General features: G+C 42.4%; 2 protein-coding genes across 5 annotated transcripts; both read left to right on the forward strand.

The window, feature by feature from the left end:
- Positions 1 to 34: 34 nt before the first annotated feature.
- On the forward strand, positions 35 to 5,583 carry LOC117042310 (oocyte-specific histone RNA stem-loop-binding protein 2-like). Its single transcript, XM_033141858.1, has 5 exons — positions 35 to 254; positions 916 to 993; positions 2,891 to 2,980; positions 5,063 to 5,167; positions 5,427 to 5,583. The coding sequence occupies exons 1-5, from the start codon at positions 205 to 207 to the stop codon at positions 5,581 to 5,583; spliced, it is 480 nt and encodes a 159-aa protein (XP_032997749.1). The 5' UTR covers positions 35 to 204.
- Positions 5,584 to 9,699: 4,116 nt separating this feature from the next.
- Positions 9,700 to 27,697, forward strand: FAM53C (family with sequence similarity 53 member C). Of its 4 annotated transcripts, none has more exons than XM_033140518.1 (5): positions 9,700 to 9,827; positions 13,617 to 13,864; positions 19,826 to 19,883; positions 23,136 to 23,875; positions 27,268 to 27,697. In XM_033140518.1, exons 2-5 carry the CDS (start codon positions 13,787 to 13,789, stop codon positions 27,538 to 27,540), a joined length of 1,149 nt encoding a protein of 382 aa, XP_032996409.1. In that variant the 5' UTR covers positions 9,700 to 9,827; positions 13,617 to 13,786; the 3' UTR covers positions 27,541 to 27,697. The 4 variants fall into 4 exon arrangements, with proteins under 4 accessions (XP_032996409.1, XP_032996412.1, XP_032996410.1 ...); XM_033140519.1 differs by lacking the exon at positions 9,700 to 9,827 and adding an exon at positions 9,953 to 9,968; XM_033140520.1 differs by lacking the exon at positions 9,700 to 9,827 and adding an exon at positions 10,276 to 10,290.
- The last annotated feature ends 1 nt before the right edge of the window (position 27,698 follows it).

The raw sequence follows: 27,698 nt of genomic DNA on the forward strand, positions 1-27,698 counted from the left end.
GCTTGTTATTGTTCCGCGGCGGCTTTCCGCCTTCCTTTGTGCTTTTCGTGCAGCCAATCGCTTAAGGAGGGCCCGCCCCCACTACCATGCGATAGGCCAGGAGTGTGCTGCAAGCCCCGCCCTTCCGACCTACTGGAGGGAGATTTAAATCCCGGGAAGGTTCCGCTCTGCACCTGACGGACACGCTGCTGTTCCATCTGAGTCATGTACCATGGGAGTGCTGTGGGTGATGGGTGGGCTCCCGTGAGCGACAGGTGCTTGTTGCTGCATTTCTGGAGTGGGTGGAATGCGAAGCTCAGTTTTCTTCCTCCTGAAATGTAACAAGAAGGAAGCTGTTGTTGGCTGCTTCGTTATGTTTCTTTCCACCCGAGTACAGTACAGTATTGGTTACCAAAGCTGGTAGGAAGAATGCTGCAGAGCCATGGAATAAATGAATGGTTTCCTTGTAGCACAACATTTTTTAAAATATTGTTCTAAAATTAGCTGACCAGTCACTAAAAAAACCTAAGCTCAGCACCATGTCAATTTGTCTCCCGCCCCCCATTTCCCAGGCTCAGTTTTATTTTATGTTGGGAGTTGGGACTGACTGTAACAGCTCTGATCCTCCTATTTTCTGAACTCGTATGGAAAGGCTAAATGGGAACAACACGTTTGCATAAGAGGTTTTTAGTTATGTTTTACTTTGCTCTGCAAATGTGGTTTCATGCTGCAGGGGTTTTGTGGTTTGCGTGTTATGAATGAGATGAGAACTGATAAGAGCATAAGTGCCTGAAACAGCTTTCAGTCCACTCTCGTTAGCTAGAATATCTGTATAGGCTAAGATTTGTTGCTCCCCTCTGGGAGGTCTTTGGGATTGGTGATGGTCTCGTCTGTAGAATATTTGTAACAAACTATTGTATTTTAATCTGCCCTTAGTTCTCTGTACTATGGGTCATTGGTTTTCAATCATGGGGCACTTGCTGCTGGGATGTCGCCTGTTTTTCAAAGAAACAGGTAGGTAACAACTCAGTGGGGGATGGGATGAAGTAACATATATCAATTTGTTTAAATTAAAGTGCCTGGATTATTTTATTTTTTTATTTGGCCTGGTGCTCCAAAAGATAAGTGTTGGTCTCAGGCAAGGAATGTGAGGGACATTCCCTTGAATTAGTATCACTATGAGAAGCATAAGTTACTTAATAAAGAATAAAATAGTTAATGTTTTCCAAGACATTGAAAACTGCCCAAGACTTTTGTGTTATGCCTTATTATGTTTATTTTCTTTTGTCATTCATGGTTATGGGTTTACTCATTACAATAGTGAACGGGTTCCTGCTGGGAGCAATTCATGACTGCTGAGCTGGAAATAAACACAGTTAAGATACTACCTTGTATATAGTACATGAACTAGGATATGAAGCTGGCAGCAACTTGTACCTCTAATTATTGACAGCCAGTCACTGTCTTTGGACCTAGTTTATTTTATAGGGTTACTGTTGTGATTTTTTAAAAGTGTATGTGTGAAGAAAACTGAGAAATGCACCTTGATTCCCATGAGGAAAGTTGGGATAGCTATGTCATAAACATGCTGAAATGTGAGGGAACGTGTGGTCTCAGGGTATAAATGAATCCATTATTATTAATAAAACATTTCCCTTCTCTCCCCATTCAAGGCCACAATGTTGCATAGAACAAGCATTCCCAAATTTTGGTCCACAGGTGGTCTGTGAGCCCCTTTCAGGTGGTATGTCTGTAAAAATATGATTAAAAGTTACACAGCATCTAGCACAGTGCACTGCAATTCCTACAACAGGCAGAAAAATAATTAAGTGGTCTTCCAAGAACCTCAGCAATTTTCAAGTGCTTGGTGGTGAGTTTGGGAACTGCTAGCATAGAAGATGTTGTAATAATATGTAGCACCTGGATTTCTCAGACTGGCAGGCGGTGTTTGGTGTAGAGAATGCATAAAGCTAATATTGCATGATTCAGGCAGCTGCACACAAAACTTGAGGTTTAGCTATGCATGCTGTGGGGAGAGTAGCGAAGAGATTGCTCAGACAATTGGAAAATGTTAAAATTAATGGGAAGGTTGGGGAAAAACAAAACGGAGCATATTGAATTGAGCATTGGTTTAGGTATTTTTAGTTTGGCATGAAGAGTGTCAGACATAGCATGGGTGATAGCAGGTGATTATTGCAGGCTAGCATATTGGACATGGAATGTGACACAAAATGGAACAATAAAAATGCTAACTTTCCTTCACCTCTAACTTAATGTCCCACATTATGAATCTGCACATTTAAAGCCCATGCTGTCCAGCTTTCAACTGGCACCACATTAAGATTGATTTCAAAGTTTATGGGCTTCCTCCATAGTGTGTGGTTCTGATCTTGAACTGGGCCTGAAAGTTGTATGGCTGCCTTGCTATTGAGTTTCAACCATTAGATCCTGGAGACAGAAACCTTTTGGAGAAACCATTTATTAAAGGGTTCCTGATGCGTCGGCTCCATTTCCAAGAAATAAATTCTATTTGTACATTGAGACATCCTGTTATGCAGCTCTTAGTTGGAAAAGTGTGCCCTTTAGGCTGCTTCTGTGGCTTCAGATGGCAGTAACTACTTAAAGGTACACTTTACTTTACTGAATAAAAAGATCCTACTGATTTTCATAGGCATGTTTTAACCTGTGAATACCTTTCAGTAGTGACCAAGGTAGATTAGGGGTTGTGGGATCTTGCTATAGCAGGCTCTAGCCTAGTTTTCATGTTCTATAATCAAAACAGATGATAAACAGTGAAGTCATATTTGAAGGAGACCAACTTAAGTCAATAGACGTATCGGTAAGTAACTTTCAGTGGGCCTACTCCGAGTATGACTACCATTGGATCTCGCCTCTCATTTTCTTGGAACAGGCCTTCATCCCAGGTCTTTCCTGTTGGAATGGTGAGTGTGGGTGTAGGCACAAGCCCAGAAAGGACAACAGAACCCAGACCAGAATCCAGGTAAATTTTAGTAGGACTGTAGCTATAGGTTTTTGAGGATGTTTTAAGTGCTTTTATTTGGGGGTTGGGATTTATGTCATAAATACACTTTCTACAAACTTATGCCTATATGTACATCCATTGATATAGTTTACATGTTGTTCACATTCTATTTTGTTCACATGTTTATATCCTGATTTCTTTCTGACTTTTAGAAGACATCTGAAAGCAGCCATGTTCAGGGAAGTTTTTAATGTTTGATCTTTTATCGTGTTTTTAATGTTCTGTTGGGAGCTGCCCAGAGTGGCTGGGGAAACCCAGCCAGATGGGCGGGGTATAAATAATAAATTATTATTTTAATCATCTTATTATTATTATTATTTATTTTATTTCCTAGTTCATATTTTTTCATATTAATATATATACATCTAATAACCATATAATAATTTCTACCTTATCCAGAGGCATAAGAAGGTAAGGTGGTACCCGGTGTGGAAAATTTATTGTCACACCCCCCACCCCGCATTGATTATTATTTTTGCCTGAAAAAATGGTTTTACGTTATTTCATATTTTCTTACAAAGGAATAATAATAAGTAATAATAAACTTTTTTTATATCCCGCCCTCCCCGGGATATAAAAAGGCTCAGGGTGGCTAACATCAGATACATAACATTGGTATAAAACCAAACAATAATTAAATTACCCCCTAAAAACATGTCAGAATCAAATTAAAGTCTAATTAGATGGCTTTCCGCAGGGTTAGGGTTGGGAACAGTAAGTGCTCCACTGAATTGAAATTTCAGCCTTCACGACATAGGAAGGAGGGTCAAGATATTAACTGATATGCATGAAATTTCATATATAGCTATATAATCCCTAGTGTGGTAAGATAAGACCTTTGGAGCAGGCATTTAAAAAAAAGGTTTTTTATGAACCACCCTAAAGGTAAAGGGACCCTGACCATTAGGTCCAGTCGCGGACGACTCTGGGGTTGCGGCGCTCATTTTGCTTTATTGGCCGAGGGAACCGGCATACAGCTTCCGGGTCATGTGGTCAGCATGACTAAGCCACTTATGGTGAACCAGAGCAGCGCACGTAACACCGTTTGCCTTCCCACTGGAGTGGTACCTATTTATCTACTTGCACTTTGACATGCTTTCAAACTGCTAGGTTGGCAGGAGCAGGGACAGAGCAACGGGAGCTTACTCCTTTGCGGGGATTCGAACCGCCAACCTTCTGATCAGCAAGCCCTAGGCTCTGTGGTTTAACCCACAGTGCCACCCGTGTCCCATGAACCACCCTACCGTGTTCCCCCCAAAATAAGACATACCCATAAGGTAAGCCGTAGCAGGATTTCTATGCATTTGTGCAATATAAGCCATACCCCGAAAATAAGACCTACCCCAAAAATAAGACATAGTGATGCGGCGCCTCCCTTAAGACGGCCTGGATAGACGTGACTATGCAGCGTACCAACGCAAAGCGGTTAAAATAAGACATCCCCCGAAAATAAGCCATAGTGTGTTTTCTTCAGGGGGAAAAAATATAAGACAGTGTCTTATTTTCGGGAAAACACAGTAGTAGGGCAGTAATAGTTCCTTGATAATTTGTCATCCCCTCCATGATGGAACATGGGGTGGCCCACCCCCACTTCCTACACCTTATCTCATATTCTTTGTAATAATTCTAATTTATAAAGCTTCCACTTTCCCTATGATGTGCACTTATTTGAAACCAATTTCCCCTATATTGAGCTGCCATTGAGAAACAAGACCTGAGACCCTCTTGAGAAAAATAATTTCAAAATGTCATCTGGGACGTCTCTCTATCTGCACCACTTTCTCATAGGCACTTTTCTTAATCTTTTCTTACTAATCAGTAGCATCCCATATAGTTAGCTTTTGCTTATTTGCTGCTGCTAATTTTAAAATTTAAATAAAACCACAAAATTTGCTTAGACTGCTCAAAAATGTTTATTTGGATATGCTGAAAATATGGCATTCTTAACTACATCAACTCATTCACCTCAATATTGTTTATTACTGAAGAATTTGCCTTGGATCTGTTGTCTCTTTAGCATTACATCTCTTCTCTCAGCAGGTCTGGCATGGAGACAGATGTGGCTGTCTTGCAAAGGAGGCAGAAGCAGATAGACTATGGGAAAAACACCATTGGTTACCAGTGCTTTATCCAGCAGGTACCCAAGTGAGCAAAGCTAGTTGTTTATCTACCAAGTCTTTATCTTCACATAGCAGGGGCTTGGAGTCCACAGCTTTCCTTTCCAAACAGTGATGGTGGCTGGCAATTGTTCTCTAAGCCTACTTCAAGGGACTGGGCATTTGAGATGTTCACTTTGGCACCTGCTCCTGATGAACCATTGGGAAAGGTTACCACTTTGGGGGGGGGAGGGGCTTTATGTGGTCTTAAACAGTAGAACCTAACAAGTGTTCATGCTTTGTTCTAGGGCTGCTCGGCAGCCAGGTGTTCACCCAAGAACTCCAAATAAATATAAGAAGTACAGTCGCCGCTCCTGGGATATGCAGATCAAACTGTGGCGACGGGCACTTCATGGCTGGGACCCACCTGGACTCGCAGGAACCGGACGGGGAAGTATTTGCTAGTTTCTCTTAGCTATTCCTGGATAATCTGGGCGAAGAAGCTTTTGGAGATGAAATATGGACACATGTGTCCAGTTTTCCCTGCCCAAATCTTTTGCTCTAGAGAACTTGCTAATGGAATTCATTCTTTGACATACTCCTGTTGAACCTTGGTTCCATATTAGAAAGTAACCTTTTCATTGTAGAACATTCACTGCCAGCAGCCCCGTGACCCCATTTATAAAGCAATCTTAACACACTCTTCAGGAATTGTGGGCCTACTGTACTCTATGTAGGCTCTCTCCCTGGTATTCCTTATCACCATGGAGACAGGGTTAATTGTCAACACAGCTCTTGTGCTCCTTGCTGAGAGCAAATGGCTCTTGGGCTTATCAAAGTCTGGGAGTATTTTTGTACACTGTTGTGTGAATGCCTATGTGGTGGTGGTCACATGTGCATTGCTAAGAGGGAGAATTACTGCTGTGGTATAGAAGTGAGAAAGATGTGGCCAACTTTATATTTCAGTGGATTTCAATCATTGCCTCTATTTTGGCAGTTGGTGATCTCCCCAGGGGTATATGGGGAGAAGAAGAATTTAGTCATTTGAGTTCAGTTACCATCAGTGATGAAAAGAGCAGCCATACACTTCTCTTTCAGTATGGTCATCATGGGGGCGGGGGGAGAGATTTCATCCTTGGGGTCCAGGGCAATGTGGGACTTCTAGGCCTCTAAATGCTACTTCCTATCAACCATGGTTCGAGTTACTTAGATAGATAATTTATTACGGTCAGAGACCAGTATTGTTCGATTTTAGGAGAATTGTACACAAGTTCCTGGTACAATGCATGGTCTGGGATCTAAAGACATCTAATGCTACCTGCTGCCTGGTTCAGCATGAGTGAAATTCTGTTTGCTTACAAGGCAGGAGCTGGTGGCTCCACTGCCTGCTCTTTCAAATGACTGGCTTGTTGCCCAAGGGACCCTGGAAAAACTTTGTAAAGAAGTCTTGCATGGACAGGTGTTTAACATTATTCAGTTGTGCTCCTTATAGCTTTATTTTGCCATAGCTAAAAGCAGTGCTTTTTTCTGGGGGGACGCAGGAGTACGCATACCCCTAAACATAATGTGAATCTAGGTTTGGCCTCATTGAGGAGCAGTATTTCAATATGAGTAGGAAAATGAGAGTGGCCCTAAACATATTTATTTATTTATTTATTTGGGGGAAAGCACTGATTAAAAGAACAAAATATTTTGACTTGTATTACAAAAAACATTGAATTTACTCGATAGGCTTTGGGGGGGGAAGCATAATTTCCTTAAACTACAGTTCTCTATCACATTTCTGTGCAAAATCTTCACTACCATTGAAAACCCTTTGGGAAAGAGACATTATAGGTGACTCTATAGACAAGATCTATTGGAATAAAATATTGGATGTATTCTCCTATCGCTCCTCCTCCGCTACAGTTCACTACCATACCCTAAAATTAACTTACTGGTGGTGCATGCATTCTTCACTACTAATAAATGCAACCTGCCCAGCTACCTGCTGCAGGACCTGTGGCCAGCCTCTTTTTTCCACGTACAATAGGTAGGCTCTTCAGTGTCTTTTGGGAAATGGTCTTTCACAACCAAACAACAAATAGCTATAGCACCTGATAGCCTTATTTTCAATATTTGAGGGGGAAACTGATGGCATAACTATTAAAAAACTTAATATACAGCTTATGACATTGATAATATACAGCTAAAAACTGGAGGACATTGAACATGGACTTGTATGAAATGTGACTATGCACAGCTATGGGAATTAGCCCCAATGGACAAGTTAACCAACAGAATGAGAGAATGCAGGAGTAACAAGAAAAAAGACACTTTTAAGAGAAAATTGTTTGGCTTTATTTCATGCACTCTCAAGGAAGTTTGGATTAGACCAGCATCACATGACCATTTATGCACTGATACACTTATATGAAGTTATGGTTAAGGTGGAATTTACATTTCTTCTTCTTTTCCAATAAGTGCAACTGTTCCAGGGGAAGAGGGAGGTCCCCCCCCCCTTCTGTCATGTTCTGTTTTACCGATAAAATACAAATAAACGTGGTTGTTGTTGTTTTTTTAGAAAGATAAGCTGTAGAGTTCTAGATCTTTATGTGCAATTCAATGACAGGTGGGGTGGGGAAAATAACCTTTAAAGGGGAGGGGAGGTTTGTTTCTATGAAATATCATTTTATTAGACTACTCATTTAACACTGTCTCTTCTGGTTTTAGTTTGCTGGTTTGTCATCTTCTGACCACTCTTCTGCTTTGCTGCTTCATGATGATAACTTTATGGAAGATACAGAAGATCATCCATACTGCTTCTGGGTGTGAATCATATCTTCTGGAAACCCAAAGCACCTGATACCCTAGAAGGAGGCAGCATCTTTAAAATAAAATTAAAAAGTGGGGAGTGGGAACCTGAGCTATCTTCAAGCTTTTTTTCCACTGTGGCCAACTCTTGCTTCCCTAGATTGCTGCAATATTTTGTAATACATTAATCCTATTTCCATTCTTGAGTAATTTGCTCTATGCAGTTTTCATACAGAGAGCACTTGTTACTGCCTCTGCTTCACCCACTTACTTTTGAAGAAGCCCTGTTTGTATCATTGACATTTCTATTGCTGAAGCATGGGTGGAGGATGTAAGGTCAGTAAAGTACATTCTAGAAGTGGAATACTTGGTGACAGTACCTTGCACTGGAGGGAAAACTGGGGAGATGATAACCAAAGATGAAAAGTTTGAGCATGAATTTCTTTAGAAGGAAAGCACCCAGGATCAGATTTTCTGTGTGTTCCTCATTGGCCTGGCTTGTTTAGATCTACTTGATACAAGTACAGTGGTGTGAGGAAAGCCTCCTTTGTATTTGTTCTCAGTTAAGATCCTTCTGTTGCTTAGGTGAGAACATCATCCCCAAACCTTGGGTGGGAGGTAGAGAATTCATAAGCATGAAGCTTAATATGGGACTAAGGTTTTATTGTTTTTGTTTTTTTGGAGGGGGTCCTATCGAATGCACAAACCTTGGCCTCTTTCTGTTTAAAATGGGGGGTGGGGTGGGGAATGCACCATGAAGAACTACCTGCTTCCCCCCTGCCCCACAGCAGGGAAAAGCTGTAGAGTAGGGATGGAAACCTTGTGGCTCCTCATATATTGTTGGACTAGAACTCCATCTCTGACCATTTTCCAAGCTGCTTGGAGCTGGGAGTCCAGCATCTCATGAGCCACAGGTTACACATGCCTGCTTGTGACCTAAGTACACCACTGTCCCTATTCATTCATCATTTAGTCACAAGTGTGGCTTGGTTACAAAAACATGACCTTTACTTTTCTGATTATGCACCTCCAGCTGGTCGCTCTCTCAATATATGCTGTTCTCTTCTCTATATGTGTTGCAGCTGGTGAATCGGGGCACAAAACATGTTTCATAGGGTTTTATCAGTTGATCTTCTGCAGCTACAACCTGTCAGACTTTGCCAAAAGTTGTTCATGCATACTTAGGTCTAGGTAGTTCCAGAAATACTGCTTGTGTTATGAGGGACCAGGGATCAATGCAAACAGTGTCCCCAGAAGCGTTATTGCTCATTTTCAGGTGGCTGGCCAGGTTGGCTAATAAAGAGCTCAGGTGGAGAAAGGGACTCTTGACATCATTGGGGTATATATATATATATTTAGTAACAATATATTTCACATTTCATGAGGCGGAGCCCTCTCGCTGAAAGGTATTTGTTCTGTAACCGAGGCTGGCTTAAATTAAGAAGTGGAAAATGCCTCTGGGCAATAGAAGGAATGGGCCAGAGAAAGGGGTAAAACGCTATTCTCCCAGAGCCTCACTTCGAACTACATATCCCGTCATGCTTTGCCACTTGGTACGGTCCGTAGAAGGGGGAGAAGAGGCTAGTGTTGAGGCAACCCAGGACGACAGAAAGCCAAGTCCCTGCGTTGCTGCAAGAGGGGTTCGTAGTGGGTTGTTGTGGAGAGGCGAGCCCCTTTCTGAAATTCCCCTGTGGATATACGGGGCTTCACCGGCCCCCTTGTGAGTTGGGTGGTTTGTCCTGAGCAGGTCGATCCACTCCCGACCGAAGGGGGAGCAGAGGCTCCTGGCGGGGTGGTGGTGGTGGGGCTGTGAGCCCTGGCCGCCGGGTTGGGGGCGGCAGCTGGACCAGGGAGGGCCGGTGGATGCTGGCGTGTTGGAGGAGCCCGGGAACGAGGTCTCCCCACGCACACAGCGGGTGGGTGGTCTCGGTGCTGTACAGAATCGGGGGTGGGGGGGGGTCGCGAGAGAGAAAGGGGGCGCACAACTGCCTGGCTGCGGGCCCCGCGAGGAGGTGCTGGAGCCGCCGCCGCCGCCGCCGCCGCCTTCAGCTGGCGCGGTGGGTATCGCGAAAGGTGGCAAAAGGGGGGGGGCTGCGGAGCTCGGGTGGGTGTAATGCTGAAATTTGTGGGGTGTGCGCGCGCGCGGTGGGGGATTTTGGTGGTTCCAGGTGTGTGTGTGTGTTTATGGGGTGGGGATCTTGGGAGTCTCCGGAGAGGGAGGGGGGTTGTCTTTGTGAGGTGCCTCGGTAACAGACGTCTCATGTTGTCATAAAAGAAAAAGAAAAAAAGGAACCCTGCAAGGCAGAGGTTGTTTTGTTTTGTTACGTTATGGGCGCTTGCTTCACTGGATTGGATAACGTTGGGGTTTCGGCGGAAGATGTGGGTTCAGGGGCTTGCCCGGGCGTGCAAGGGAGCGCGTGAATCTATGGGAATTTGGGGTGGAATGGAGGGCCTTGGTGGAGAAAGGGGGGGAGTGGTTCCCTCCGCGGAGGCTGGGATGGTTCTGCTTTGTTAGGTATTGCGTCCCCTGTGGATGCATTCCTAAAACTAGGTTGACGGGACCCATTCTTAAAAACAGCAGAATCGCACTGCATGGCACAATCCTGTCATGGAGTCTCGCGCTGTCTCCCTATCACACAGGCTCGAGGTTGCTTAAGGCCTGCTTGTGTTTGGGTTTTTTTTTAAATAATTAGATCGCTATATAAACGAAGAAATCAAGTATTGGGCGTATCATGTAGGACTGGAGGAGGGGAAGCAGCTGCAATGAAAACCCAACACTTTGCTAAGCTGTTGAAAATTTTTCTACACTAGTTTTAAGGTGTCTGGTAATGGGGCTTGGTGGATCAGTGCTTTCTAAAGGCTTGTGGCCTGAAGCCATTAGAATAAGTAGGCGTGGAGGAAGATGCATAGCAAAGTATTATAACTAATTGCCTAAGGACAATACATGAAGGATAAAAATAATGCTAGCACGTCCTTTACAGTGAAAAACAGCCACAAGATTTTGGGCACATCCTAAGAGACTTGTTCTTAGTTATTCTTGCAGACTTCCCCCACCCTGTCCTTGAGGCCCAGGGTGGATTACAGTTCATCTTTTTATCTTTTCTCATCACAACAGTCCTGCAGTTAGGTTGTTGCTGAGAGATACTGACTTATCCAAGGCCACCCAGTAGGCTTCATGACTGAGCAGGGGCTTGAACTTCCGTCTTTCAGATGCAAATCTATTGCATGCTATCAGCTGCTATATTAACCAGGATTAACGTGGGGAAACAAATTGTTCCTGGCAGAAGCTTTCTAGAACAGAGTCTATGGAGTATTTTAAGTTCAGAGAAAGTTTTGAGGAGCCTTCAATGTATGCAGTGTATGCCAGCGGAAATATTAATTGTTGACCAAGTTGCTTGTGTAAATTGAAGTGGCAAAATTAAGTTATTTCTCTTGTGTGCAGCTTGGTCCTATGCACATTCACTTAATCCCTAGCAAAATGCATAGCACTGCATCCTTACTAGATTTATGGTCAGAAAGTGCTCTGGCATCTGTAAAAAGCAGTAGAGGAAAAAGTACACCCCACCTTATCAAGAACATATAGAGAATAATATTGTGAAGAGTTTTGAAAATGTATTTGTTATTTTGCTTATGGAGCACCACTGGAGTATATTTTAGTTTACTGAGTTCCATAAGCAAAAATGTAGATAGGCGCCAGCTCCTGCCCTGAAGAATCTTGCAGTCTAGAACAGATAATGGGGAGGACAATAACTGATGAAGAGGCAGAGACAGGACTAGAAATGGATGAATGTGTGTGAGCAGCTTGGTAAATCCATGGAGCCTCGCTCTTTCCCCCAATTATTGTAAATTGTGTTTTAATGCTTCATGTATGATTTCAGAAAGGGTAGTGTGGAAGACAAAGATGCAGCAAGGAGGACCTAGAGAGGCAATTTTAAAACGAACTTCTATTTTGAGGTAACAAAGAAGGGATGTAATACAGTACTTAGAAAAACTAACATTTTCAAGGAAGCAAGGCACCTGACTTTTCTCAGCTTGGTTCTTTCTGGACTAAACTAAGAACTGGATTGCCAGTTCCTTTCACCTGAAACAAATACAGCAGATTTTGGTGAACTACTTCCCCCCCCCCCAGCAAGTCCATCTTGTTGAACTAATCGTTTTCACGCATCATCTTTGGATTCCTCTTTTCCCTTTGGTTTTAGTACTAGTTAGTTCTCCTACTATTTTTGGAAAAAGTAAGAGTCATTTGTATGTGTTTGTGTGTATGTATGTATAAATATGCATTGAGACTGCAATCCTATACCCACATAACTGAGTGTAAACCCCTTTGAACTAAGTGGGAATTACCGCACTGTGAAGATTGTAACCACTTATACTGTAATCCTATACATATCTACTCAGAAGTAATTTGGACAGTTTAATGAGTTACTCCCAGCTAAAGTGTGTGTAGAATTTCAGTCTTCACATACCAAAAAGTGCTATATAATTTGGTATGCATATTAATTTGCCTTTCCTAGATGACGAATTAACATCATAAATAGCCTGGGTTGTAGTCAACATTAGTCATACTCAAAACAGAGAGATGACTAACTTAGGTGCATTAATTTCAGTGGTCAGCTCTCTGTAGAACTTATTAGGCTACAACCTCTTATCTTTATGTTGCCTTATTTTACTCTATAGTAGAGCTTCTTGGCTGCTGATCTTGGTTTTGTAAAGCACATCGTGACAGTGTTTAGGAGAGGTATAAGTATTAACTTGCACAGAATAAGAGGTGTTCAGTGAAATACTATAGTTAATTTGCCTTATCTATTTCTAGTAAGCTATTTACAATATATCCTTCACTTCAGCATTCTGAGATAAGTTAGCAAAGCTGAACATTAGGGATTGGTTATCCATATCAAGAGGGAAAGTTCACGCTGGGAGAAAGGTGGCAGTGGCAAATGATCAAGCTTGCTCAGAGTAGATGTTGACTTTTAGTGTACTGAGCGCTGATAATAGATTAAATTAGGTAGGCTTCGCATCTGATTTAAATTTTGCTCACAGTACTAAGCTCACAATACTAAGTTCTGTTTCCTTATTATGGAACATTGCATGTTTTACTATAATACCTTTAAGAAGCCTATACACTAGTCTTTAAGTATTGTAGAAATATAAGGTAAGGCATCAATTTATTCAAGGAACCAGAAGGAAAAAGTGAAGGATACTCTTTGTACTACAGAAATAAGATATCACATGGTTGGGGCTTTCTGAGAGTGCTGAAATAAAACCAACATGCAGAAAATAAAAGTTGGAGAGCCAGTGTGATGATATAGTCTCCTTGGCTTAAGTTAGAGTTCAAATCAGATCCGCGCACAGCTAAGAAGCTCACTGGCTGACATTTGGTCCATCACTATCTTGCTGCTTTCACCTACCTCACTGGGTAGGTCTGAGGATAAAATAGAGTAGGGGAAACAGACCCTATATGCTGCTTGGTGTTCCTGGTAGCAAAGGATGGGTAATGATGTAATGTTTTAAAATACGATGCTAGCTATGGAGGCTGGGAGCCTTATCTATAATCTAGGTTTAAGCTTATTTAACTTGTGTCTTGGTCATATATGTATATTGCACACATATGCATGTTTGTTTTTGAACAGCAGATCTGGAGAGAGTAGGGTGGTCGTATGATATGATATCATATGCCTTCCTTAATTAATGTCTGTCTTTTGCAGGGTTCCTGAGTATGAGATGGAATATGGCTAGCATGTATGAAGACAACAGCTTAGCAGATGTGATGGTGGTGCTTGAATGCAGCTGGACTTGCTGAGGGAGGCGAAAGGGTGGCAGGTGGCAGGAGCTGGAGTCTCTCAAGGGTTCTGGTGCCTGGCCTCTGTAAGAAGCCATGATCACCTTGATAACTGAACAGCTACAGAAACAAAGCCTGGAGGAATTGAAATGCACATCCTTCAGCATCAGCCTGGTAAGATTTCCCCTGCCTTGTCTTGGATCTTGATAGTTTTCAAATCAGTACAAGAAATACTGTTGGCTTTTATCTTGAACCATAGGGCCAGATTCAGCTAACTTGTTCCTGTTAGTGGAAACCAACTCAAGAACTCCTGCCAGTGCAGCGGGGTTCCCCCTCCCCCATGCCTCTTCCAAATCCACTTTGGAGGTTGGGAAAACCCCCAGAACAGTACACAGGGTGGAAAAGAGGGAAGATTGTTCTGCTGGGCAAGCAAAAATGCTTGCACTGGTGGAATGATTTCCTCAGTGACCCTGAATTCACCCGTTGCCTCATTTTAATAGATGAAAGATTGGAGAGATTGCTACACTGTGCTTCAAGCTGCTGCTGCTGCTGCTGCTGCTGCTACCTATGGCCAGGAGTCAAATAACTAATTCTGAATGTCTAAGTTTACTTTGGGTCTTCCCTTCCCCAACAGTCTTCTGCCCATACTGCATGCCAAACTGCTTTTGAAAGTGAGGGGAGGTTCCAATAGAGCTTTTGATAGGGCAGGAGGACCTGCTATTCAAAGACAGATTTTAAAAAATCTTATCGGGCTAGTACAAGCACTTTGTGACAGTAAGTCGGGGTAACCAACATGGTCTCCCCCGGATCTTCTTGAACAACAGCTCCCAATCATCCCTGACCATTGACCATGTTGGCAAGGGTGAATGGGAGTTGTAGTCCCAACAGCAGTAGTTTTGTTGTGAACCAGCAGCCTGCTATATTGTCTTGTGAGAGAGGGGTGTTCTGCAGAGCTAGCACTGCCAGTAGTACATACCGGTATATTTTGTTTAGTGCCCTACCGTCAATCACTCTCACAGATTTTCTGTTTTGATCTATACCCTGGCAAAGCTAAAACTAGCTCTTGGGAACATGGCTAACACTTCTACAATAAGTAAGAACACTTATTCTGGTGATTGTTATGGGCACCTCTTGTTATGGCCATGGTTGTGGCCCATGAAACAGCTTATTATATTCCCCACCCCCACTCCCAAGTTTCCTTGCTTCTCCATGGCCAGAGGAGATTTGGAATTTTTAAAAAAGTTCTTAAGCAGATGAAAAGAGGAGTGAGTACCTATGCAAAAACGTATGTGGTGGGTTGGGGTAGATATCTCAAAAGTAAGCGTTCTGCTTCTTTCATCAGTACCCTGGCATTCAAGAACATCATCTTTTCCTTAGTAAAACCAAGTAGACCAAAAGTTGCTTCTATTCTCCTCAAAGTCAATTTCACCATTTCAGTGATGTGTTTGGGGTTAAAGAAAAGGGCTGTGATTTTACAGTTATAAGAATTGGTTCAAATAAGGATAATTGCTTCCCTCCCCCTCTTACCCATTACTTTTCTATAGTTGTTGAGCTACTGTTGCTGGGTTGGAGTTATTGCCATGGTAGTAGCAGCTAGTAGACAGTCTTTCTTCTCAGAGATTATTATCTATACACTACTTAGGAAGAGAGATTCCATTCTATGTTTACATGTAATTAACCTATGGAACTGATCTCCACATGATAATGTCTATGAAGGTAAATTGGTAGGCTGTCATTGGCTAATAGTTTCATTAGGCAGGAGTGAAGTCTCCATATTTATAGAGATGTTACAGTAGAACTGAGTACCTGACACCAAGTACCTTAAGGGGAAGATACTGCTTTTGGCATGATCTGTGTGTTCACCACACCTGGTTTGGGACTTTAAAGGTAATTGCTGGGACTTTAAATTGAGCTCAGAAATGCACTATTAATCAGTGTAACTGGTGCAATATAGTTGTTGCTTGCTTTAACCACCTGACCTTCATCAATACTTGGGCAGTTGCATTTTGCACCATTTGAAATTTCTAAACTGCCTTTAAAGGCAGCCCAGTCTAGGGTGTATTACAGTAGTCCAGCGTGCAACCTTCTGAATTTCATACTTCAGGGTGAGTGTAACCCTCTTAAATTCTCCATCCAGATTATTCAGGTTCCAGGATTAAGTTCTATCTTACTCACTCTCATGGAACCCACAATTGCCTCCAGCTATTGCCTCAGGAGTTCAGGAGTTCTGAACTTGGCTTTTTAAATAGTGGCCTCAACGTGGCCTATTTCAAGGTAGCAGTGAACACAATATCCCTGATAAAGGTGTTAATCACCTCCAAGGTTCAGATTGCATAGCCTAGCCTTGGCAGATTTCACTAGCTAAAATGGGCAAGGGTTAAGGGAATATGTGGTGGGCCTCAGCTCTCCAAGCAGCTTGTATATGTCTTAAGTTTGGTGCGAGGTGATGAGAATCATATTATGACTCTCATGGAGGCTCATAGTCTTGGACTCTATCGCAGTTATTGCACCCAAGTTGGCACAGGTGCAAATGACTTTATCTACAAAATAAACAGCAGACTAGGCTCTAGATCTTGCATCACTGATCCTCCACTGAGGGAGTCTGCTCATCACCAGAAACAGCTGTGGTGGATGACGTTGAACAAATGCAGTGGTGGCAGAGAAGTAAATTAGCTCTCACTTGGTCATATTTGTTGAATGTTTTCTGTCACTTACACACTAATTGTTGGTTCAGATGATTCATCACCTTTAGCGTCTTGGAATACCACAGAGCTGACATGCTTCTACAATCAGGTCAAGGATATTTGGGAGCTATCCCATCAATTGCCATTGTGATCTCCTCATTCCAAGCAGATACCAGAGCTTTGGCAGGACCATCAGCAAGACCTTTAAGAAAATCTCCAGTGCTGACAGAAAACCATTGAAATTAATCAGGTTCTGTGGAGATTACAGACATCCTGAATGTCAAATCTGATCATGTAATGAAGTGGCCAACGCAACAGAACCAAGAATGACTCCCTTACCGGTCTTCGTTTTGTACAGAAGACTAGCTTCCAAATTTGTCATCCTACATGTGTTGAATCAGCCTCAATTAGGTTTGGTGGGGTTATTAAAGTTTCCCCAAACCATGAACCGTGCAGTTCTCAATGCCACACTGACCACCTCTGTCAGCTCAAAAAGGGAGAGTGTTGGGCAGCTAGGTGTCTGGTACATGGACAGAATCCCAATTTGTTATAGGGTCTTCAATACCAGATCTAGACATTCAACTCTGGCCAACTTTTCCCATCCCAAATTGAACTTTGTGCTGTACTGCGAAGCTTGGTTGGACATATTTGGGAAATGGTAACTCTCCTCCCCTCCCCTGGTCAGATTTTGGTGATGCAAGACAAGTTGCATATATGGCATGCCTTGCCTTTCAGTGTTCAAAAGGTTACTGTTTAATGCTAGAAGAGCAAGAGACTTTGCAGCCCATCATGTGATTAGGTGCTAAATACAATAAAGTGATTTGTGAGTAGTGCATCAAGTTATACCTTTGCCACAGGAGCCCTTTACTTCCTGGGTGCTCACCTGGAGTTGTTAACATGTTTTATCCTCAGAACAATCCTTTGAGGTAGGTTAGGCTAAGAGAAAGTGACTGACTCAAGATCACCCAGTGAGCTTTATTCCTAAGTGGGGGTTTAAACCCTGGTCTCTCTAGTCCAGTACTCTAAACATTACATCACATTGGCTATCTGGTGTTTTCATGGGGCTTATCAAAATTACCCACATGTTGATTTTTTTCTTTCTGTGAGAGCAAGAGAATGGGTGGGTTTTTTTTGTTTTTTCCATGCTAGTTCCATAATTTCCTGTCTTCAAGGACAAGTGAGGACAGCTATGGTCTGAAGTTATTGCTACAGATGACTACAGATATGCCTCAAGTTAGCATTATATCTGTTGCTGCTCTGAACAGGTAAAGGTCAAAGGCTCGTTTGCCATTGAATGACTGAGGGGAAAGGTCACTCCTTTGGAAGGTGATTTATTTATTTACTTGCTGAATTTCTATGAAGCCCTTCATCTGAGGATCACAGGTTGGTTTACAATACATCACAGGGCAGTGATGGAAAGAGTAAGAGTACTGGGGAGGAATCAAGAAGATACTGGTATATTTCTTTGCTTTATAGACTATTAAGCATTTTACTGCGATGGGAGCTTGCCGTTTTTTACTATTATCTCTAAATCCCATATTATTTTCTTCTTTTTAGCATGTTACTGTTTGAGGACTGTGGAATACCACTCACAAGGGAAACTGACCTGCAGTTTCCAAGTTCCCCCACCAGTTTCTTGCTCATGTGCATGTGTTCTATTGTCTTTGTTTTCCATTCACCCCAATCCTTATTAAATGTAAAGCGTTTCCCAGTGCACTTTCTCCATATTTTTTCTTAACGGGGTTAGGACTGTACTACGGGATCCTCTCTCTAACCTATCCCTGTAATCTAAGGAGAGTTGGCGTGACTTGGAAAATGAAAGGCAATGTGTTGCTGTGGCAAAAAAGACAGTGGTACCTCGGGTTACAGACGCTTCAGGTTACAGACTCCGCTAACCCAGAAATAGTACCTCGGGTTAAGAACTTTGCTTCGGGATGAGAACAGAAATCACGTGGCGGCGGCACGGCAGCAGCGGGAGGCCCCATTAGCTAAAGTGGTACCTCAGGTTAAGAACAGTTTCAGGTTAAGAACGCACCTCCAAAACGAATTAAGTTCTTAACCCGAGGTACCACTGTAATTAAAAAGAGAATGACGTGGTGAAATATAAAGCATGTGTTTCCTGATTTATCTTAGATTTGGAGTCCATGGAAATAAGTTTTTTTTGCCTCAAAATGAGTTAAAGATGCACTAATCTGTTGCCTAGAAAAATTGTCCAGAAGAAAAGTTAAAACTGAGCAAAGTTGTTGCGGTTGCAGCCAGTAGCAGAACTCGACTTTTCTGCAACATTGAGGTGTAGACTTCTGAGAATGGGTTGTGTGGCCTTACGAAGCTTTTGCGGGGGAAGGCACAGTCCAAAAGCATAATGCTATTTGAGCAGAGGTAGCTCTGTAGCAGAGAGTCAATGGTTTGGAGGGCAAAGGGACTTCGGCTTTTCAAGTTTTGAACATGGATAATGTGCAGAGGCACGTTACTCGACATTTGGAAACAACATATGGAGGCAAAGATGACAAGAATTAATCCTTCCATAACTCTTTCCTCTGGTATTTTGTTAGGTATGTTTAATCTGTAATTGTCAAGCAAGAGATTTGGGGAGATCGCTCATTGCTTTAGGTAGAAGTGGTGCACCTTAATTTATGATGGCTTGTGGTATTTAGTGTCTGGCTCTCCTTATATTAAGGAGCTGACATACGGACAAAAAAATACTACATTGTCCTTGTCTCAGAGGGCTTCCAGTCACCAAAGAGCAGTGAAGTGATAGAATGAAAGAGGAAAATAGTGGTAAGTGCAAATTTAGATTGTTTCTGTGGCCATAATCTAAAACATTAATTTCTTGGTGTGTCTTCTCACATTCTTTCTAATGAGAGTGAAGTATCCTCGGGCTTTTGATACTGAATAGTTTAGGCATGGTATAAAGGGAGCAGTTTAAATCTGTGTAGAACCTCTGTAGAATAGTGGCTTGTGGCAGCACCATGGAAAGGACTGGTAGTCAAGCTTGTGCAAATCAGAGTTTCCATTTGGTTATTTTGCCCCTCTGAATTTTGGTTTCAACATTCAGATTTAAGCAAGTTTTGGAAGCTTTCCTTGGCGAAAGCTTGAAGGTTTGCTACTAATAATGGCAGGGGGTGGGGTGGGGTCATAGGATCCAAGGAATTCAGATAGGTCCAGGAGTGGGAGACCTGTGGTCCTCCAGATGTTGTTGGACTCTACCTTGTATCAACCCTAGCCAGTATGAATAATGGTGGGAAGTGAATGGCATCATGGTCCACCAATATCTGAAGAGCCACAAGTTCTCCAATCCTGAGATACGGGAAGTTATCTGAATGTTGGTAGAATCCCACAACTGGTACCACTCTTCTGTTGTAGGCCACATGTTGGGAATTAGAGATCCAGAGGTGCTTATGAGATGCTGGTCCTTGCTGTGATGTGGTGACTCCTTGTGTTTCCTCCCTAGCCTTTGCCTGATCATGCTGATGTGGCCAGCTGTGGCAGCCCCTTCCAGATAGCGCCTGGTAAGAGCATCTGGCTGGACTTCCACCTTTTGTGCCTACATCCATTTCTCTTTTGTCTGTCCTTTTTATCGTCTGATGTCCTTTATATGCAGCTCACAGTTAATAAAATTAGCTTGCTTTCCAGGTCTCCTGGAGCTCATGTATTTTGTGATACCATCTCTACTTTTAAGTCAAAGCTTGGTGCAAATAAAGGGCCAGCTGTGGTTTAGTTTTAATAACAAGAATTCAACAGAGTTAAATGCAGGAGGATATCCCAATAAATAACAGGAATGGCTGTTTTCAGTAAAGAAATGTCATTATGCTTCTGGCGAATGGAAGGAAAGAGATCCATTGAAGAAGTGGTGTTCTATTTAGTAGTTTTAAAAATTAATCCTGCTAATCCTCCCATTTCTTTTTTCTGTCTTTATTTTTGAACTGGCAACCATCACCATTTTATCTAAGATGTTGCAACCACTAAGATTCTTTTATCTAAGATATAATTTGTCTAAACAATAAAATAAAATCTAATACAGCTTAATATTGCTATATGCATAAATGGTGCTGCCTATATTAAAAAATTACATATTTCATATTTATTTATTCATTCAAAAATGTATATACCGCTTGATCAAAGCAGTTTACGTATGTGGCCAAGTACCACCACTGGTATTCTGGTCATGTAAACACTTCAGGATAGATAGCGCTAATAATTAACTCTTGATACAAACTACGTTGTAACATAGTTACATTGGCAGTATAATACTCTGATAAATAAGATTTTGGCACTTGAATTATGGATGTGCTTGATTATGCATGGAGGAAGAATGGATGCCAGGTGGATAAGAGAATAAAACCCATAATCTTAATTTTAAAAGAAAATACTAGCTGCTGTCTTCATCAGTTCTGTTCTTACTGCAATTGGCCCATATAGAATTTTGGTATGTAATTAATCTCAGCTGTATGTCATAAAACTGTAAGCTATCAAAGTGTATTCCTGGATCCTTTGTAGCTCTTAAAATAAAGAACTATGTTTCCAATCATTGTAGGAAACCTACATTGTACAATCAGTGTACTGAGCCTTGCGTAGAACAGCTTCTAGTTACTTATTTTAAAATAGCATTTTTGTTTGGAGCACGTTTTCTTTGCAAGGCACATTAAAGAAAGCATGTGTTCCCTGCCAAAGTGAGTCATTCCTGTGACTGTTCTGGTCATTTGTACTAGAAACATATTGTACAGCAATCTGACTGTGACTCCTTTGTAGCCTTAGAATTATAATATTTTCCACATAGTGACTTTGTGGGTGTTGGTGGCGAGTGTGTTTTCTTGGTTCAGCTATAGCATGATGGGCCATTTTATTTATCTGATTTATTTATTACAGAAGTTTCCACCTTACCCTTTAAGCAAGTTTCCAGGCTGGCCTTGGCTTTAAACTTGTTAGCTTAAAGCTGCTTGATATGGGACAATGTTAGCCTGTCAGGATTTTCAGCTGGATAACCTGAGTTAAAAAAGCTTTATCTTCTACATAATAATTGCTCTAATGGAGTGTCCGAAGAGGGCCGTTTCAGAGGCTACAGACTTCTAACATATGTATTGTGGCATGAGTCTACTTCATCAGGTGGAGGGTGAAGATTTAAACACACACACACACACACACACACACACACACAGAGAGAGAGAGAGAGAGAGAGAGATTGCCTCAGTGAGGTAAAATTGGTTCCAATAAAAGGTACTGCTCACCTGTGGATATTGGGAGTCCTAATGGACCAGCATGGTTATCTTTGCTTTTTGTTCTACACTATATATTGGCATGCTGTAGCCTAAAACTTTATGCCATGATAAATTTGTTGGTATTTAAGATTCAACAGGACTCCTTTTTGCTGCTACAGACTAGTATGGTTCTGCTTTTGGAGCTCAGATTGGCTATGTGAGTGGCTTTGTGTGGGACTTACAGAATATTTAAACTCCTTCCTTCTGTCTTGTTGGAAAGCATGGTTTGTGTTTCTCAAGGTTCCTGTCATATGTCTGCTCCTTTCTCTTCTTTGTGCAGCATGTTTGGTTCTAGCTTTTGCATATTAGTCCTCTTATTTCAGTTTGCAATCAGTATGCTTTTGAATGAAATGAGCCATATTAGCTCCTTGTCGTTAAAAAAACCCCCACCTTCTATATATAGGAAACTTGGGGTTTCTTCTCTGGATTTCTTTCAAGACAGCTTGGATTTTGACTTGGAGGCTAACTCACTTGATTATTGTTGCTACTAGCTTTGACCACCTCTGCAGCTATGCAAAGAGACAAATGAGTGTTACAAGAACAATGTCGTTAAATGAACACAGCCTTTCTGGAAGGACTGCAGTTGTGAAACACAGGACTGCTTCTTGCTTTTCTTAAGGCATGACTAAGAAGGGAAGTGGCTGGAAGATATTACTGTGTGCTGATGTTGGAGAGAGAAATATTCCAGCTATTTTATTACATGTGTGTTAAATTTGAATGGGGGTGGGGCTGTGGACATGAAAAGCACCCCAAATTCATCAGTTGTACTAAACATGGAAGAACTTGGAAAAAGCAGGGTTTTCTTCAACTGTTCTTCAGTTTGAATTAAATTCCTTTAATTGGTTCCCACAGTTGTTCAGTGAACTGTCCCAACTTTAGTAACCAAACTGAATAAATTGTAGAATTTTTAAAGGTAGGATATCTTAATCTGGCTCCCTGCCAACATCTTGCTCCAGCTGTAATGGGTGTAAGTATTAAATAAAATTTATGTTGTCCCTCTCGTTTTACCCCCTTTCTCTGATCCACAAGTGCCTCATGTCAAACACTGAAAGAAGAGAATTGCTTCCAGAATGTGAAGACCTCATGCATCACAGGAGGGGGGAAAACCAGAGGCATCATAATTGGGGAACTAAGGGGAGCAAATGGGGAATGTTATCCTGGAGAAAATTGCCCTATCTTGTTGTCATTGTGGGTTACAGTACTTCTTGATTGAGAGTGATGCACAACAAAGATGATCAGACCACATCTTAAATCTTAATCAGGTATAGTAGAATAGTAAGGGCCGTTTCTAAGCTAACAATTGCTTGAAATGGTTGTTCTACAACTCCTGTTGTAGAAGGTTCTGAAACTTTGTATGTGTGATGGTGCTATTAAAAAGTAAAAATAAGGCAGCAAGGGGTGCTGATTGCTCACATGTCAAATGATAAATTGGCTATCTGGCGTGTGGCTTGTGGTTCTAATTAAAGCCTTCATCTTTAATATTCTGTCTTGTGATATTTCTTGCAGAGGGAACTTCATGGAGGGACCTAGCTCCCTGTCCAAAGATCCATCTTCAGGACAGCACAGGTCTTTACCAACACTCCAGCTTGAGCCTTCCCCTGCCCCCCTGCAGCTCAGACAACCGTCCTCAGAACAGCCTCACATCCCAAACACTGGCCACCAACTCAGTAGTCTCAGAAAAGGCTTCTGTGCCCCCCACCAAAAGACACTGCCGTTCACTATCAGTGCCTGAAGACCTCTCCCGTTGGCAGGCTGTCTGGAGGCCCCTGGGCTCCAAAGTCTGGACACACATCAAACGCCGGGACAACAGTGGAGGGGACACTTTGGCAGTACAAGCCCAGAACCTGGCCCAGGGAGCCAACAGACCTTGCTTCAACCCTGCCCCCAGTGCCTCTCACCAGTGTGTTCAAGATGGTGCTGGTGGTAGCGGTGGCGGTGGCAGGAGCCCCCCTTTCTTCAGCCTGGCCCTATCCCGAGAATCGCCAGCAAGCACATCATGGGAGACTGGAGAGACTTTGCAGCCCTACCCTCTGCAGCGACGTTTCTCCCTGTCACCTGTCAGATTCCTTCCCTCCCCGCGAAGCTCCACCACCTCCACTCCAGAGTTGCTTCGACACCAGCACAGCCTCCCTCGCAGCCGCTCACAGCCATGTGACTTGGACACCAGGAAATCTGGTCTCAAGCGGCGCCATGATGAGGATGTGAGGTGGCATAGGCCCTCGCTTGATTTCTACAAGATGAACCAGGTAGGGAAGGAAGCAAGCACTGTTAGCATCTGAGTGCCTTAAGGATACATATGAAAGGGGAAATGATGGGGTGGAGTGAGTAGTCTACTGAAGTAAAGAACAGAATTTGGCTATGTCACAAAATAACACACACACACACACACACACACACACAGAGCATCTCTTGATCTCTGTCCTTAACCTCTGACAACAATTTGCTGTTATGAGATAGTTGAGATTACAAGCACTGGGCAAGGGGGAGAGCTGGGAGCCACACCAAGATTTCTCTGAATGATGCCAACGAAACATGTTTTGTTGTTGTTCAGTCAGTCATTCAGTCGTGTCCGACTCTTCGTGACCCCATGGACCAGAGAACGCCAGGCACCCCTATCCTCCACTGCCTCCCACAGCTTGGCCAAACTCATGCCAGTCGCTTCGAGAACACTGTCCAACCATCTCATCCTCTGTCGTCCCCTTCTCCTTGTGCCCTCCATCTTTCCCAACATCAGGGTCTTTTCCAGGGAGTCTTCTCTTCTCATGAGGTGGCCAAAGTACAGGAGCCTCAACTTCCCGGATCTGTCTTTCTAGTGAGCAGTCAGGGCTGATTTCTTTAAGGATGGATAAGTTTGATCTTTTTGCAGTCCATGGGACTCTCAAGAGTCTCCTCCACCATCTTAGGAGACAAATGAGGTGATCCGGCACTCCCATTTCTTTAAGAACTTGCCATAGTTTGCTGTGGTCGACACAGTCAAATGCTTTTGCTTAGTCAATGAAGCAGAAGTAGATGTTTTTCTGGAACTCTCTAGCTTTCTCCATAATCCAGCACATGTTTGCAATTTGGTCTTTGGTTCCTCTGCCCCTTTGAAATCCAGCTTGCACTTCTGGGAGTTCTCGGTCCACATACTGCTTAAGCCTGCCTTGTAGAATTTTAAGCATAACCTTGCTAGCGTGTGAAATGAGTGCAATTGTGCGGTAGTTGGAGCATTCTTTGGCACTGCCCTTCTTTGGGATTGGGATGTAGACTGATCTTCTCCAGTCCTCTGGCCACTGCTGCGTTTTCCAAACTTGCTGGCATATTGAGTGTTGCACCTTAACAGTATCTTTTTATTATTATTTTATTTTATTTTAATTATTTTTTATCACTTTTTATTTACAATACTTAAACTTACACTCGTCATACTGAATATAAAGAGTAATAATACAAAATCAGAGAAAAACAAAAACAAAACAACAATAATGATATAACACGAGATACCAACCAAAAATAGCACCAATGAAAACATTAGCACATCACAACATATGAAAAATTATATAAAACAACTAATCCATTATTTTATACACACCCACCTTAACAGTATCATCCTTTAAAAATTTAAATAATTCAGCTGGAATATCATCACTTCCACTGGCTTTGTTATTAGCAGTGCTTTCTAAGGCCCATTTGACTTCAGTCTCTAGGATGTCTGGCTCAGGGTCAGCAACCACACTACCTAGGGCAGGCATAGGCAACCTTCGGCTCTCCAGATGTTTTGACCTACAACTCCCATGATCCCTAGCTAACAGGACCAGTGGTCAGGGATGATGGGAATTGTAGTCCGAAACATCTGGAGAGCCGAAGGTTGCCTATGCCTGACCTAGGGTATACGAGACCTTCATATCTTTCTGGTATAATTCATCTGTGTATTCTCGCCACCTCTTCTTGATGTCTTTTGCTTCTGTTAGGTCCTTCCCACGTTTGTCCTTTATTATGGTAATCTTTGGACGAAATGTTCCTTTCATATCTCCAATTTTCTTGAACAGATCTCTGGTTTTTCCCATTCTGTTGTTTTCCTTTATTTCTTTGCATTGCTCATTTAAGAAGGCCCTCTTGTCTCTCCTTGCTATTTTTTTGGAAATCTGCATTCAGTTTCCTGTATCTTTCACGATCTCCCTTGCATTTTGCTTGCCTTCTCTCCCCCGCTATTTGTAAGGCCTCATTGGACAGCCATTTTGCTTTCTTGCATTTCCTTTTCATTGGGATGGTTTTCGTTGCTGCCTCCTGTATAATGTTACGAGCCTCCATCCATAGTTCTTCAGGCACTCTATCCACCAAATCTAAATCCTTAAACCTGTTCTTCACTTCCACTGTGTATTCATAAGGTATTTGTATCTTACTGGCCCAGTGGTTTTTCCTATTTTCTTCAGTTTAAGCTGGAATTTTGCTATAAGAAGCTGATGTTCTGAGCCACAGTCAGCTCCAGGTCTTGTTTTTGCTGACTGTTTAGAGCTTCTCCATCTTTGGCTGCAGAGAATATAATCAATCTGATTTCGACATGTTACTCCATGTTTATTTATTGGTAATTTTAGGTCAGGTGCTGCACAAAAACAGAAGTGATAATAGACCCTGCTCCATGGGCTCCTCCGCTTACATTACCAGTTTCCAGCTGAAACTGCTATTGTTTTATGTCCCTATTGCTATAGGGTTCACATTTGACCAGCAGTAATTGGGTGTTCAATTATTGCTGGAAGATCCAGCAACCATTCCATGTTTTCTTCAGATTCAAAACATTGAATTAGGGCAGAAATGTTTGGGTAGAGCACCCATTCCTATTATAGCATCCTCCATATAAAGTGTGGGGTATTCTCTTATGGCCACTGCTTTCCCACTCCCTCTGCCTTGGGCAAAGCAAATATGAACACTGGTAGCTTAATTATGATTAAAGTATAGTTTGAACAGCATTCAGGACTTTAGCCCCATTAACTTTAACAGTAGTCTACTATGTTCTGAGAAGACATAGATTAAAGTAATAATTATATTGTGGGGAAAGTAAGGTGGCTACCAGAAATACGTATGTGAAGCTAGTGCTTCAGGAAGGCTTTGCTAGAATAGCATTGCCTGTCTGACACTCGTCAGCTTAGGTCAGCAATGAGAGCAGTTAGTTTTTGAAAATTCAAGTCTGTGTCCCATCTGCTCGGATCCATAGCCAGCGATGAGCCTTCAGAAGCTCATGTCATATTCAGTTTATTATTAATTTATCACAATTATTTATGTTCTGCCTTTCAGGATACAAATAACTTCCAAGGCAGTGTTCACAAGAAACATTAAACTACTTAAAAAAAAAAAAATACAGTACTATCAACATAAGGATCCTTTGCATGGGGTAGTAGATGGTACTGCAGGTGGAGTACTGCATTGTGCAGCCTGGAACAGGCTTTGAGGTGGCTTTTCATGCCTTATCTGGAATCTGGCCCACAGGTAGATGACCCAGAGCAGGGAGGGGGAAGTGGTGTTTTTCTTTGGCAAGGTGTGACTTAAAAGAGCTCTAGTGCAAGTGATTATGAATATGGTTATAAATTGTCAGTATCAGAATAATGTAATCTTAAGTACGGAAGGTGCATTGGTATATAAAAACTTGTTTTGTTACATTTGACAGAAACCATTTGCAGGAGGCGTCTGTCAGCTGGACAAATCTGAAGAAGGTGGCTATTCATCATGGCTCTTGGGCTGCAGCCCACAAGCACCTTCAGCTCCATGTAGTCCCCTCAGCAACTGTGGCCAGGTTCTTAGTGAAAGTGAGGAAGAGGAGGAGGAAGAGGAAGCAGCAGTGCAAGCGGCACGGAGACTAAATTGGAATTTAGCAAGCAAAAGGACACTCTTCCAACCAGACTTTAGCGATCTGGATCTAACTTTGATTGAGGAGAACTAGGGGTTGGATGTCTCCACAAGAAACTGACTCTGGGATCAGCCACAAAGGGAGGCTGCACTCCTTGATGAGGGAAGTGGGGTGGGTGCAGAGGGGAAAGTGGCATTGGGACTGGTGGGGTTTTGTCTGCTTGTTTCTTTTTATTAAAAAAAAGGGAAAAT

The sequence above is a fragment of the Lacerta agilis genome, chromosome 2 (assembly GCF_009819535.1).
Source record: "Lacerta agilis isolate rLacAgi1 chromosome 2, rLacAgi1.pri, whole genome shotgun sequence".
Lineage (NCBI taxonomy): Eukaryota > Metazoa > Chordata > Lepidosauria > Squamata > Lacertidae > Lacerta > Lacerta agilis.

Excerpts from the sequence above, each read along its gene's own strand:
- LOC117042310 (XM_033141858.1), top strand. The coding sequence starts at position 205 with ATGTACCATGGGAGTGCTGTGGGTGATGGGTGGGCTCCCGTGAGCGAC. Across the intron at positions 994-2,890 it reads CCTGTTTTTCAAAGAAACAG|GCCTTCATCCCAGGTCTTTC; the intron begins GTAGGTAACAAC and ends TTCTTGGAACAG. Across the intron at positions 5,168-5,426 it reads TTTATCCAGCAGGTACCCAA|GGCTGCTCGGCAGCCAGGTG; the intron begins GTGAGCAAAGCT and ends GCTTTGTTCTAG.
- FAM53C (XM_033140518.1), top strand. The coding sequence starts at position 13,787 with ATGATCACCTTGATAACTGAACAGCTACAGAAACAAAGCCTGGAGGAA. Across the intron at positions 13,865-19,825 it reads CATCCTTCAGCATCAGCCTG|CCTTTGCCTGATCATGCTGA; the intron begins GTAAGATTTCCC and ends TTTCCTCCCTAG. Across the intron at positions 23,876-27,267 it reads ATTTCTACAAGATGAACCAG|AAACCATTTGCAGGAGGCGT; the intron begins GTAGGGAAGGAA and ends TACATTTGACAG.